The sequence below is a fragment of the Bicyclus anynana genome, chromosome 15 (assembly GCF_947172395.1).
Source record: "Bicyclus anynana chromosome 15, ilBicAnyn1.1, whole genome shotgun sequence".
NCBI lineage: Eukaryota > Metazoa > Arthropoda > Insecta > Lepidoptera > Nymphalidae > Bicyclus > Bicyclus anynana.
In genome coordinates, this window is record NC_069097.1 from 13,877,131 (window position 1) to 13,893,006 (window position 15,876).

The 15,876-nt window shown below is 37.8% G+C and overlaps 1 protein-coding gene across 3 annotated transcripts in view; it reads right to left on the bottom strand.

Annotated features, from left to right (window-relative positions):
• Positions 1 to 15,876, bottom strand: part of LOC112052128 (uncharacterized) — a 130,122-nt gene that overhangs the window by 18,290 nt on the left and 95,956 nt on the right. For all 3 annotated transcript variants that reach the window (XR_008251479.1, XR_008251478.1, XM_024091072.2), the window contains one exon: positions 1,775 to 1,975. Coding sequence is in view for 1 of the 3 variants with exons in the window: in XM_024091072.2 (XP_023946840.2) it covers positions 1,775 to 1,975 (201 nt within the window). In the remaining 2 variants the exon portion in view is untranslated. The remainder of the gene's footprint in view (positions 1 to 1,774; positions 1,976 to 15,876) is intronic.

The following is a 15,876-nucleotide window of genomic DNA, read 5'->3' on the forward strand; positions in this document are numbered from 1 at the left end:
GCGCTTTCCGGTGCGGGGTCGCCATTCCAGCACCTTAGGACCCCCAACGTCCATCGGCTCTTCGAACTATATGCCCTGCCCATTACCACTTCAGTTTTGCGACTCGCTATGTATCCTTAGAATTTCAGGCACAATAGCTAAGTTATGAGATCAGAGTCAATCTGAAAGGTCTAGGGTTAATGTTCACGTCCATTGGACTATTGTAGTACCTACTCTAACTAATAGAATGTTGGACACAATGGTTTTACCACAGTAAAGATAGTACACTGTGGTTATACTCTCTGTAAGATTGAGTATTCTGTGCCATCTCACATGTCCGTGTGTTAATAAATCAGCCGATAGCGGTCAAGGGGACGCGGGTGTTTTCCACCGTCTAATTATACTTCGTCCCCGCCCTGATTTAGGCTTGAGAGGATGAGAGCTTAGTACCACCATGCCTGACTAAATATAGGGGACATATCCTGTTTCGTTTCTTGCCGACTCTTCTCCGTAGAATCTGCTTTAGTAAAATTACTACCCACTACGTAGACCTACAGACTTGATTGTTCATTTGCCTACTAGATAAAAAATAATCTGATTTAATTTCATTTGATTGGCATGTCCAGAACAGTATACCGTTAGCACTAAAGGGCAGGTACTTGTGCTTAAAAAAAAATTATGGCCCATATAAAAATTATGGTAATTACTAGTACATATTTAAAAAAAAAGTTTTTTTTTATATCCAATAACGTGGTTTTCTTATATCCAGTAACGTGATTCGGTAACGTATTATGTGGTTTTAAGAAATATAAAGATAATTAAAAAAAAACTGCATAAATGTCTAACAATTCAAAATTAAGGATTCTGTATGGAAATTGAAAGTTTAGAATCCTATTATTAGATGGCAATAGTTGGTGGCATTTTTCACGGCTGCAAATTGCAAAATTATTGCAGTTACTATTTACAATCTATGATGAAGTCAGTTGGTGCGAGGATGTCTGATGATGATGAATCGAGAACAGAAATACTCTTAAATAATATATCAAGTATCAAGAATATATTATGGTTACACCACATAAGTAAAATATCAAAATAAAAAAACTGTCCCAAAAAAAATACTTAATTTGTAGAGTCCCTAACAAATAAAGAGTGGCTCAGGAGCTTTATTGGTTGTAAAGTAAATGTTTGCGGTCTGTAGAGAGATTGTACGGTTTCGGATATTGATTGATGGGTAATTGAAGACTGGATTTATTTTTTTGGAGCTGACACGTGTAGAATTATTACGAAACGTTCTAAAGCAACTGATTTAGGCTCCGTATTATGTAATGGTCTTAGAACCTTTGATAACAAGACAGGTATAGTTGGGGTAGGGTAGAGTTTTGCGGCCTCCGTGGCGCAGTGGCATGCGATGTGAATAACAAAACGGAGGTCCTGGGTTCGATCCCCGGCTGGGCCACTTGAGGTTCTCTTAATTGGCCCAGGTCTGGCTGGTGGGAGGCTTCAGCCGTGGCTAGTTACCACCCTACCGGCAAAGACGATGTCGTGTAGAAACCGAAAGGAGTGTGGATTGTCATCCTCCTCCTAACAAGTTAGCCCGCATCCATCTTAGATTGCATCATCACTTACCATCAGGTGAGATTGTAGTCAAGGGCTAACTTGTAAATAATAATAAAAAAAGAGTAGGGGTAGGGTAGGGCTACCCCTATTCTACCCTATTCCCACCAAAGAAGTGCAAAGCGAAGCTTGACCGGGTCCGCTTATAAATGAAAATATTCATACACAAGTAGATACTCACATCTAAGGAAGCAAGGCAGTACCAGCAGAACACGTGCTTGCAGCGCTTGCACATCATCTGCGCACAGCCCTCGTCCTTCTCGATGGGCACGCGGCACATGGGACACAGCTTGATCAGCTCGGAGTCCGGCAGCAGGGGCGCGCCAGCACCGCCCGCGGACGACGACGCCGCCGCCGCCTCGCACGACAGCCCGCCGTGCCACTGGAAGCGAATGATGCGTTATTAACAAACACATCTTAATAGTACAAGAGCAAGGGATGTTAAATTCACAGTTACTAAAGCGTCATGGGGACCGATTCGATTTAGTAGATTCATCATTATCAACCCATATTCGGCTCATTGCTGAGCTCGAGTCTCCTCTCAGAATGAGAGGGGTTAGGCCAATAGTCCGCCACGCTGGCCCAATGCGGATTGGCATGCTGCTCACACGCAGAGAATTAAGAAAATTCTCTGGTATGCAGGTTTCCTTACGATGATTTCCTTCACCGTTTGAGACACGAGTAATTTAATTTCTTAAAACGCACATAACTGAAAAGTTGGAGATGCATGCCACGGACCGGATTCGAACCTACGCCCTCCAGAATCGGAGGCAGAGATCATATCCACTGGGCTATCACGGCTCTTTTAGTAGATTAGATGATAGGAAATATAAATGGTTAAATACTTTATTCGCTTTCAGCGGTGGGAAAAAAACTGCAGTCTTTATAGATAATTTTGATAACTTCGGCTTACTGGAATTATTAGAAAATATTTCCTTTAAAATGAGTAAAAAATTAACCGCGTTTGTGGCTCAGATACTGAAAAATAAGGGTTTTATTTTGTAACATTGTAACTTTTAAACCTCACATTCCACCACGTCGTTAAATCGTTAGATTTTCGAAATGCACACCTTTTAGCTTTTAACTAATCCTTCTTTTCTCCATATCTGACGTGCTGGATAAGTATTTTTAAAGTTAAGTTATTTTATCGGTTGCCTAAACGTACCTACGTACGTAAGAGCTCATACTTGGTGGAGGTACTCAACAACCTGCAATGTATAGTCTCTTATGTCCATCTGCCGCACTCGAGTAACTGCAAATATTTCCACTTTGGCTCCCCTACTATAATGAAAGCGTCCACTGATCCGCATCGTACGTATCAAACGCAACGAGTCAAACGGATTTTAGAATTCTATGTATTATTAGACTAATAACAACCCATATTAAAATAAACATCAAATCAGCTAAGAAATGTCATGTTATCAGTAGGCGTCGAATGACATTTGTTACAAAAAATCTCAATTTCGTATATGTCAACTAACTTACGTTAAAATTAGTTAATTGACCTGCTGGACTGACAAGTTGTAAGAATGTAGAATGGATAGAAATTCTGTGCTGGACTTTCTGCAAATTATTTTATTGTGATGAAGACGTGAAAACGTAACAAATAAACAGACAAGCCCACATTATTAGTTGGGATTCAAATGATTTCTGCGGAAAATCTCTTTCAAAATGATTTATTATAGCGTTATTAGATGTAATTTGCTACTATATAGTGGTTTATGGCATTGTATTAACTCTGATAGTTTCTCATAAATCACTGGCAAACACGACACGTTGACTACAACTGAGTACATATTATAAATTATTGTCTTATAAATATTGTAAATGTACATTACATATAGAAGATACCTATAGTATACTACATGCATTAGTAAACCCCCACGATCTTTGCAAATTCGGTATTTTTGCAACTATTTAATAAGTTAGTTACTCATATTTATGTCAGCTACTGACGATCAAGTTATCTCATAAGCCTGGAGCGCTAACGGCTTGACGTCCAATAAAACAGATCGTGTGTTGGTGCATTACATCATGCCGATAGCGACCAACATCGTTAGCACTGCAGGCATGTGCCATAACTTGATCGTCAGTGGCTGACATTACTAAGAAAGTACTTATTTAGCTCTATCTTAACCTAAGTGTAAAAACAGCATGAAAAAAAAATAATAAAAAAACTGTTCGTTTTTTTATCTTTTTTTCATGTTTTAATTATACCCAATTATTATACAATTAAATTTTTTATGTTGTTTTTACAGGTACGTTAAGCTAGATTAGAGCCAATTACCTTCTAAGTATGTAACTAACTTAGTAGATAGTAGCAAAAATACAGAATTTGCAAAGAAAGTAAATATCACGTGTCTCAAACGGTGATGGAAAAACATCGTGAGGAAATCTGCATACCTGAGAATTTACTTAAATCTCTGCGTGTGTGAAGTCTACCAATACGCATTGGGCCAGCGTGGTGGACTATTGGCCTAACGCCTCTCATTCTGAGAAGAGACTCGAGCTCAGCAGTGAGCCGAATATTGGTTGATAATGATTGCAAAGATCGCAGTGGCTTACTAATGCATATACTATACTCGTACTATAGGTATATTTAAATGTATTGTGTAGGTATTTTAGGTAAGTACTTAGGTATTGTAGGTACGGTGTACAATATACGAAGTGGGCGTTTCTTCGAAAAATATCCATTTATTCTTTCAAGAAAGTAAATTTATGTAAATATATCTACGGGTATACGGAATACAGATTCTGCTTTATAAAGTCTCTTAAAAATATTTTTCATTCTATAAGGTGTAAAATCTGGTTTTCGTGTTAATAAAATAAACACAAACACGCATGATGTTAAAGAATTGCTGGTTTTGCATTTATTAGATAGATAGAAAAGGCAAAACTGCGAATTTCTGAATTAATGACACCAATCCCATTAATCTATCAATGAGGTGTTAATTGCCACTTGATTTATTTATATTGATGCCAAATGCGTTCTCTTAGGTGTTAAATAAATTGAAAAACTGCGTGATAAAATACTTGATGTCAAATATACAGGGTGCTCGGGAGTATTTGTCATAACTTTTAGGTATTCCCGTGACCACTTACAGGAACCGAATCGCATTACTAATATTTTATTAACTTCAAAAACAAAAAAAAATATGTTTTCATACAAAGTAATTCAAATAATACCAACTATCCATTACTAACAGAGTAACAGAGTGACAACGTTGCATTTTAAAATATGAATGTCATTATTATAAAGATGCGTACAAGGGAGACATTTTAAGATCTATTTACAAAATAAATATTATTTACTCAGAAAATATTTATTTTAGAATTTTAAATGTTCCTTGAACATTTTTTGTTAAAGAATATAACCATAGAGTTATGGGAAATACTCCCGAGCACCCTGTATAGGTACTAAAAATAAATTTCAAGAACAGTCAGAAAACCATAACATAAAGTGTAGTTAAAATTAAGCTCGCTTTTAATGTTGCAATACATGTAATATATCAAAGTAGATAAACGTTATATGTGGTTGATTGCATCAAGTTTTTTTTTTTTTTTAAATGAGCAACATAAAAAACAAACTATTCTCATCATTTATCCAAAAAACACGTTGAAACTGCGGAAAATATTATTTACTCAGAAAATATTTATTTTAGAACACATGTTCCTTGAACATTTTGAATTAATTTTTGTTAAAGAATATAACCCTAGAGTTAAGGTAAATACTTCCGAGCATCCTGTATAGGTACTAAAATTAAATTTCAAGAACACTCAGAAAACCATAGTATAAAGTGTAGTTAAAATTAAACTCGCTTTTCATGTTGCAATACATGTAATATATCAAAGTAGATAAACGTTATGTGTGGTTGATTGCATCAAGTTTTTTTATATGTAAATGAGCAACATAAAAAACAAACTATTCTCATTATTTATCCAAAAAACACGTTGAAACTGCGGAAAATATAAACGAGCGGTGGAGCAAAAATAACAAGTTAATTAAACAAAACGGACCGGCCGGCCTCAATTTTCTCGCTAAATCTTGTACCATTACGTTGTCAGAGCATCAATCATTATTGTTGTTAGTAGTAAATTAAGCTATAAACTGCACTGGGTTATGTTACACAGTTTATCTCTTGATGGATCGCAAATAAATTACAAAAATTGGTAAAAATATGTTACGGAATCTTTGCTTTGAGTGTAAGTTTTGACGTAGGTAAAATAGATGATCCTGTCAGAGACTTTCCTTATTTTATTAAAGCAGAAAGTTTGTCAGATTTAGCGTTCCGTTACGAAGTCGTGTAGAAACCTAAAGGATTTTCATATTTTATTTTCATCCTACTCCTAACAAGTTAACCCGTTTCCATCTTAGATTGCATTATCACTTACCATCATCAGTCAAGGGCTAACTTCTAAAGAATTAAAAAAAAACCTACCATTAAGTAATGTATAGGCTAACTATAGAGTTTGGACAGTGGTGTAAAAAATCACAACCCCAATAGTCTCAACATAGCTTCGTAGAAGTCCTTTGAAAAACGACTTACAGAAAACCAAAGTTTCCACCCACATTCGAGTATGTTCGTAGTTTTGCAAGTACCAGGGTCTCATAACAAAAGTAGAGGCCCGCAGGATTGTCTGGAGCAGGCATTGTGCTCGACCTATTTAAGGTGACACGGATTACCGTCGTCTTAGGCTTAGACAAGAGGGTGCGTTGTTCTATTAAAGGGGTGAGGACTATTCAGCTTTAGGGTTTTCACTCAACAGTTAATAGATAAAGCGATAAAATTTTATAAATAAATAAATATACGGCCTCATTTCTTGACAGTAGCATATATAAAAATTAACTAGCGGACGCTCGCGACTTTGCCCGCAAGTAAATCTATTCAGAAGATAGAAAGGGTATGGTAGATTTTTTGTAGATCTATAAAATACAAATATTCCGCCATACACTGTATTATTACATCGCGAGGGAATTGGGATCATACATATAATCCTACATTCACAGAGTACTCTATCTTATTACTTTAGTTTTTGGGAACAGTTTTTATAATATTTATAAACATAAAACGCCATTTTTCTTAAATACAATTGTATTGTCGATGTTACTGATGCGACGCTTCATGTAGTACTGACTCAAGAATGTATTCGTTTTTTAATTTTGTATTTGGAGCGGCTACGACACCGTCGTGTTCCATGCGCTCTATCTGCCTATTATTCTTAATGTGTGCCTACAATAAACGTTATATTTCAAAACTTTAAAAATCGCAGCTGTTCAGTAGAATTCGAAGTTATCGTTCATAGACAAGGTGGAGTACTTTATTTTATTTTAGAATTTAAACTATCGTGAGTGTTATTCATATTAATTGATTATTAATATGATTGATTAATTAAATTGATTATTAAACTCAGAGTTTGGATCGTGCCGCGATGCAAGAACCAGCTCATGACTAAGGGCCCCGTATGGGTTCGAAACTAGTCGGGCATACTCCGATGTAATATCACGTGAGTTTTAGCCGTGTTTCATAATCAATTAATACTTTATTTTATGTATGTTTGCGTGTATTTCATAATAATAATTGAAGTTTTATGAATATGAGAGCTTAAATTGCTATGCCAAACCGATATTCTCTCAGTAACTAAGTACCAGGGCACCAGAAGGCTAATGGCGGTTGCAGGAATGTTGCCAACACCGTGTCGCAGCCATTAGAGTTTTGTGCTTGACCTACATACAGGCTGATCCGCCCTCGCGCTGCGCTTTAACCAAGAGATGCATTGTTTCACTTACCTAAGTAGAGCTTTCTTAGCTTTTCATTTTCGTTTATATTACGGTGTGCTTACAAGAGCTATTATGGAGCAAATATTTCTTGGCAACATGAATGGATAATAGCTATAAGTAGAGTTATTTGGAGCAATTTTATTAAAATTTGGCAATTGTTTCGGCAGTAGGTATTCTTTACAATCTATAAATTCTGATACCCTACCAAAATTAAAAATAAATATATCAAAATCTATCCAGGCGTTTCGGAGGAGTACGACCATAAAAAAGAGTTTTTTGACTTATTTAGATTATTAAGGTATTACACCCCTATGTCACTGACAGGTCGTTATGCTGTTGATAAGATAAACCCTAAGCCCGCCAACCCGCAATGGTGCAGTGTGGTGGGTTTCATGTCCGTTTTCCCCTCTCCTATAAAGAGGAAGGCCAAGACCTGCTGAAGGCTGTTAAAATAGGCTGATAATGATGATAAATTCAAATTGGGGCAACGATATTATATACTAGGTATTAGATATGTTACGTGCCTACAAAGTCACCACAAAAAGTGTTATAAACTCAGCGACTCTACTGAGTGCACACATGCACTAATATTAAAGTATTACTATTAATATTAATGAGTTTCGTTGTTTCATCATCATCATAGCCTCCGATTCCGGAGGGCGTAGGTTCGAATCCGGTCCGGGGCATGCACCTCCAATTTTTCAGGAGACTCGAGCTGAGCAGTGAGCCGGATATGGGTTGATATTGATCAACCCATATCGGGCTCACTGCTCAGCTCGAGTCTCCTCTCAGATGAGAGGGGTTAGGCAATAGTCCAATGCGGATTGGCAGACTTCACACACGCAGAGAATTAAGAAAATTATCTGGTATGCAGGTTTCCTCACGATGTTTTCCTTCACCGTTTAAGACATGTGATATTTAATTTATTAAAATGTACACAACTGAAAAGTTGGAGGTCCATGCCCCGGACCGGATTCGAACCTACGCCCTCCGGAATCGGAGGCAGAGGTCATATCCACTGGGCTATCACGGCTCATTCGCTGTTTACTATGCTACTAAATGAAATAAATTGGGCGCCATTGTTCGCCTCAGTTTCGAAGCGCTAGTATCATATCTAATATTATAAAATATCGTTGATTTAACAACACGATAAATGTAATTTCGATTTTTCTTCCTGTCTGTAATATCATATTAATATAAAAAAAAAAAAAACAAAATCTGACTGCATGTTCGCTCTCTCTCATTTCTGGTACTCAAAGATAAAGCCATGTATAGTTACATCCAAAGGACGTAAGAAAAAATACACTCATCTCAAATTCTAATACAACACCTTGAAAGTATTTTGCAATAATTAAGTATTTTAATAATGTCAAGTACGTCTATACGAGTATTTCGATAAAATCTTTTTCAATACTATATATGAAGTTCTCAAACATATTTTAATCCCATAGCTCGTAGAGATCTCTAAAAGAAAACCTTGCTAGGTACTGTTGTATCATAATTTATAACTATTTATAAGTTGAACAGTTTGCTCTTAATGTTTATATGTAGGTTTTTTGTCTTTCATAACCTCTTTGTTATTAGGCTAAGTTTTTTTTGATCTGAATAAAGGCAATTATTATTATTATTATTATTATTATTACTATTATTATTTATAAGTTAGTTTAGAAAGAATGCAATAAATATTACAAACCTCGCTCATTATTTTGTTTTTTGTTTGTTAATCCTGAACTTTGTACGATCCGCGCGTTTCGATCTTTGTCCAAGTTTGTGACGTCACTTATTTTATATTCTGAGTGGTATTTAAAAAGTACAAAAACGTTTTACATAAAGTAGTAATACTTTATGTAAAACGTTTTTGTACTTTTTTATATAAAACGCTATTGTACTCTGTACCTCCGTACCTACTACGTTATATAAAACGTTTTTGTTTCGGATTTTTAACAAAAACTTAATTCAATCGGAGTGGTTCAAATTACAACATGTTAATTTTAATTTTTTTTATTCGTTTGAACTTAGACCTTGACTACAATCTCACCTGATGGTAAGTGATGATGCAATCTAAGAATGAAGCGGGTTTGGTAGGAGTGGGATAAAATCCACACCCCTTTCGGTTTCTTCACCACATCGTGTCGGAACGCTAAATCGCTTGGCGGTACGTCTTTGCCGATAGGGTGGTAACGGCCGAAGCCTCTTTTGGTATAAGCTTCAAAACCAAGACCTCCCTCATCGAGTGGGCTCCTATAATAAGAGAGGCCTGGTCCTTTTGTAGACCCGGTAGATGACTGAACATTGGCAAAAATTATTGTTAAAAAAATCAAGGTCCATCGAGTGTGGAAACCGAAAGGATTGTCTTCATGCTGTTCAACAAGTTAGCCCGCTACCATCTTAGATTACATCACCACTTACCATCAGGTGAGATTGTGGTCAAGGGCTAACTTGTAAAGTTTAAAAAAAAGGCTCATTTGTCTTACCATGTACATGTAATATTCTACACTAATCTATCCAAATATTATAAAGTTCGTGAGTTTGCATAGGGGATCTCTGTATCTACTAAACAAATTCCTTTACCAATAGAAAACCACGCGTGTGTTGGTCACGATCGACATGACGTCATGGACATCGCGACCAACACACGATCAGTTATATCGGCTGTCAAGCCGTTAGAGCTGCAGGCATGTGAGCTTATCGGATGGTGAGTGGCTAGCATAACCGTAGTTCCCATGGGAATACGTTGATTAAGTATAGCATAAGACAATCTCAATAAGACTTTGCAATTGCACGTTGTAGAGTCAACATCTCCTGAGGATGCTCCGGTTTCGGGGTGAAACGTACGTAGAGAGTATTTTGTCCGACCTGGGTGACGTTGTCGCATGGGTTCGTCGACATTTCGCGGATGATAGCAAAATAAATAACTCATTTTATAATTAAGACAATCTCATCACATTTAACGTGGTGTTTTTCACGCCACTAAAACGGGGGGTTCTTGTTTTAAAAGCGGAACCCTAAAAAGGGCCAAGTGACATTGTTAGCGCGCTTTTCATAGCTTTTCCAGCAACAACAATAGCACCAGCGTCCCTTGTTCCGCCGCCGAATCCGAGAGTTTATTGTGTTAGGGTTACTTCGAGTAAATAAGAAAATTTAACGGACCATATTTTATTGAAATTGCTCAGGTTTTTATACCAAATGCAATAGTGGACGTGAATATTCTTCAGAACCTACAGATTAATGAGTAGTTTTTAATCCCCGTCGCAAAAAAAAATCTCAAAAAAAAACTTAAAAACGTGTTAAGTTTGACGTATCTGCCTGTCTATCAGTCTGCTTGTGGCACCTTATCTCCCGAACGGATGAAGCGATTTCAATTTAGTTATTTTGTATTAAAGGTGACTTATGTGCGAGTGTTTGTAGACATGTTTGATGTAAATCGGTTGAGTCGTTTAAAAGTTGTGGGGGGTGAAAATGGGGAAGAATAACCGAATGAAAGCGCACTGAAAGAGAATATTGATAACTTGATCGATTGTAATTAATATAATTTCATGACATTCGGGGGTTTTTCAAAATTTTCAATTTTATGTTATTTCATAAAAAATAAAGAAATGTAGAGTCATAGCTCCGTAGAGAACTGCGATAGCCCAGTGGAAATGACCTCTGCCTCCGATTCCGGAGGATGTAGGTTCGAATCCGGTCCAGGGCATGCACCTCCAACTTTTCAGTTGTGTGCATTTTAAGAAATTATACTTAAACAATACACATCACTATCTAGCCCCAAAGTAAGCATACAGAGTAGCTTGTGTTATGGGTGCTAAGATAGTTGATATTATAATATTAATATACAATTATATACTACATATAAATACTTATATAATGTATAAATACACATAGACACTGGAAAACACTCATGCTCATCACACAAATATTTTCCAGTTGTGGGAATCGAACCCACGGCCGTGGATGCAGAAAGCAGGGTCACTACCCACTGCGCCACGCGGCCGTCAAAAGAGTGGCGAAGAGTTATGCGCGGTAGATTTACAAGACGGAGGTCCTGGGTTCGATCCCCGGCTGGGCTGATTGGGGTTTTCTTAATTGGTCCAGGTCTAGCTGGTGGGAGGCTTCGGCCGTGGCTAGTTACCACCCTACCGGCAAAGACGTACCGTCAAGCGATTTAGCGTTCCGGTATGATGCCGTGTAAAAACCGAAAGGGGTGCGGATTTTCATCCTACTCCTAACAAGTTAGCCCGCTTCCATCTTAGAATGCATCATCACCATCAGGTGAGATTGTAGCCAAGGGCTAACTTGTAAAAAATAAAAAAAAAAGTATGTGATGCCTGCCAATCCGCAATGGGCCAGCGTGGTGGACTATTGGCCTAACCCCTCCCATTCTAAAAGACTCGAGCTCAGCAGTAAGCCGAATATTGCTTCGATAATTCGATAACGAAGAGCCATAACTTACTACACCAGTACCGTCTCGCCTCGTTTACAACGGTACCCTAAAAATGAGGCAAGTGACATTGTTAGCGCGCTTTTCACAGTGTTTTCCAGTAACAATAGCACCACAGCCCCTTGTTCCCAGCCGCCGATGCCGAACGAAACGCCGCGGGAAAGCGCTCGTCTCTCTGTCCGTGTCCGACAATGGCCTCTGTAGTTACGCTTGCTCTACTGAATAAGGAAATTTTCAACGGACTTTATTGTTATTTAAATAGCGGGTTTTATTCCAAATGCTAGTGACATTACGTCAAGATTCTCGCCTAGAAACAAAACTAGGTGATGTCATCATTAACAACCCATATTCGGCTCACTGTTGAGCACAAGTCTCCTCTCAAAATGAGAGGGGTTAGGCGTTAGTCCGCCACGCTGGCTAAATGCGGATTGGCAGACTTCACACACGCAGAGCATTTCCTCACGATGTTTTTCCTTCACCGTTTGAGACGCGTGATATTTAATTCTCAAAATGCACACAACTGAAAAGTTGGAGGTGCATGCCCCGGACCGGATTCGAACCCTCACCCTCCGGAATCGGAGGCAGAGGTCATCCACTGGGCTATCGCGGTTCTCTACGGAGCTGTGACTCTACATCTCTTTATTTTTTATGAAATAACATAAAATAGAAAATTTGAAAAATCCTCTTTCTGTGCCTCTTTTTGGCAGACATCACACACGCAGAGCATTTCCTCAAGATGTTTTTCCTTCACCGTCTAAGACACGTGATATTTAATTTCTTAAAATGTACATACTGAAAAGTTGGGAGGTGCATGCCCCGGACCGGATTTGAACCTACGCCCTCTGAATCGAAGGCAGAGGTCACATCACTACTAGGTGATGAATCCTCGCGTAATTATATTGAAATGTGTACGTAACTAGCAGGAAGTAGGTGCCCCCAAACGCGTGCTGCACTGAATAAGGAAGTTTTTAACGGACTTTATTGTTTATGTATACCAAATCACAAATGCTACAGTGGTGCGGGTGACAGTTGCCTGTACGGCGTTCATAATACGTACTCGTACTATTATCGTAAATCGTGACAAACTTTCAAGAGCGAAACAAGCTGTTACCCGCACCATATTACAGCCCACGAACTGTAACAATGTATCAGGGACGCAGAAGTGTAAAGCAGCGTGCTCATTTATATCAAATTTCGCTTCGCATTGTGGACGCTTATCAGTTTACTATGTATCACATCATTATTTATGATTAGGTACGTATAAAATATAAAAAAAATTCTGTGCAAGCTCCTCTAAAGATCTCCTAAAAAGAGAAAAGACCAAATCCAACTCGACGCGTATAGTATCCATGACTGCGTATAATTACTGCAGTCCACATACATACGATAGTGATACGAATGTAGTGACAGGGCAGGACGAACTATACACATGTGAACACGGCTTAATGAAATGCAAACGCTTGAACGCTGCCAACAACGCGTCGCTAATTTACTAAACAAAGATTGGCTGGACAAATATTTACGCTTATTAACTTCATTCTCGTCAACAAGAAAAAAAATGCAGATTTTTTTTGCTGATTGTGTAAACGCCGTAGTCTTCAATGGAACCTCAACGGCGTCGTCTGGGTTTGCAACGCTTAATGGGGCCCGAAGGCAGAAGCAGCAGAAGAGATGGGCGGAGAGATTCTCTAAGGGCCTTTCCTCAAAATGCTGTCAGAATTGATGTGCATTTGTTTCGTTAATATGGCTGTGTGTTTTATGTGAATACGTATACGTTATGCTACGTCAAAACGGTAGTGATTTTCTATATGTGTGCGATGCGTATATGAAAGATTTTTAAAAAAAGGGAACCCCATAATAACGGTGTTGAGACGAACAAAAAGGCGTCTGTCCTCTTAAATGTTGGACGCCATTTTCGAAAATCGCTCAACTGTGTCGCCTACCGCGCGAGAAACGCGTAAACCGCCCATGGGCACAAAAGTTACCAATTTCTTTTAAGTTGTGTATTGGAGCTATATAAAACTAATTTAAAAAAATAAACGTAATTAGTACTGCAAAACAACATATTTTAGAAAAATAGTTGAAATCAGACGAGCGATAGTTGCACGACTATCGCACAAAACCCGCTATAATTTAAATATTTACCATTATTTCTTGATTGTTTATGGTTTTTTAATTTTTTAAACATTATTTTACTATAACATAGAATAAAACACTCATAATGTACAAAGATTAAAAAAAAATATGTTTTTGAAATGAGCGCGGAAAGTAGTGAGGGACCTATTGCCATCCTTGTTCTTTTTACTATGTGTAATATAAGTAAGAGTACACAAAAGGGGCTAAATAACCAAAAGAAGGTAAAAAATAAAACACTACGCAATCGACCAAAAAATGGTCGATCAACAGTGGCTTGATATATTGACATCGACCATATTTTGGTCGGTCAACATCGAAGGTAAAACAACGTTAAGATTGGATTAAGCATGTACCAGGCACGCATGAGTATAATGGAGTGCAACCGCATGAACGCTGCCAACGCCGTGTCGCTGCATAGTGTTCGACCTACATCCCGCCCTCGCGTCGCACTCGCGCCCTCAAACATGCATTGTTCCATTATTGGGCTTAGCTTTCTTAGTCCCAGCTTAACGACGTTGGTATTTCTTCCAGGTTTATAATACTAAGCGTGCTTAAATATTGCAAAAAGACACCAAGAGGTGTCAAAATTAAAAAAAAATATCATAGTACAACGTTAAGATCGGATTAAGCATGTACCAGGGGCGCACGAGTGTAATGGAGTGCGACCGCATGAACGCTGCCAACGCCGTGTCGTGTCGCTGCATTGTGCTCGACCTACATACATCCCGCCCTAGCGTCGCATTCGCGCGCTCAAACATGCATTGTTCCATTAATGGGCTTAGCTTTCTTAGTTCTAGCTTAAGTTTACGTTAAATAACGTTGGTAATTCTTCCCCGTTGTACTAAGCAGGCTTATGAACTCCTAATAGCTACAGTTACATACGAATGCCTCGTGACATATCGTGCCCCAGGCACGGGGTCGTATCTCCACCAATTTCCTAACTCTGGAGTGTGTGTGTCAAAGACCGACCAAAGACTCGTACCCAGGACCACCGAAGCCGAAACTTAAAAATTCGAGTCTTAAAAATACCGTTGATTAAAATACAGACTTAATTAACTTTAGCTATAAGTTTGTTCTAATTAATATTTGACTTTAGTGAATTCTCATGTGTTTATTAAGGAAATAATTAACCTAATAGATATTAAGTTAATTATGTTAATTAAAAATAGTCTTAAATCCTTTCTCTTTATTGCTGCTTCAAACTAATTACCCAACAAATTCAATGCTTTCATTAATTCTAATGAAAATTTTAATTTAATCTAGTCACGAGCTTCTTCAGAAATGTAGAAAACGTCTAGACTACGTAACTGGATTGTATTGTCTAAGCATCTACGAGTAAGTAGCATAACAACGGATTATGCAAAACAGACGACATTATTTTATATGCAAAATAACAGGCGAACGCCAACAAGTGCAATAAAATGCGGAATTTATAAGAATTAGTTACGCCAACGCACACGGAAAAAGCAGTTCGAGTCACTTTTTATTCGAACTTACTTGTTGACAATATTTAAGACTTGCCAGCAAGACGAGCATTTGCTAAAAATGTAGCTATTTATATCCTATTCTATCCTGGTAGTTCCCGGTAGTTAAAAGCTCTGATAATAGAACTTTTCAAAAATAAACAAAATCATCCTTCAACCTCTTTACATCAAACTCATTATCACATTATTAGTAGTACAGAATAAACTGCATTTAAAAAATAAACTAAATGCTTATCTCGCAAGGATGTAAGAATGATTGATAAGGAATTTAAAGGGGAGGAAAAAGGTTTACAGCATTTTCTTAATGTCAAAGCCAAAAATATTTAAAATTTAGCATGATAAGGTAGATAGTATAATACGAAATATTATTTCGTTTTATAACATCGTGGTAATACTAGACGTGGTGTGGGGCCTAGACGCTCGCATGGGGTAATTCGAGTAGGGTA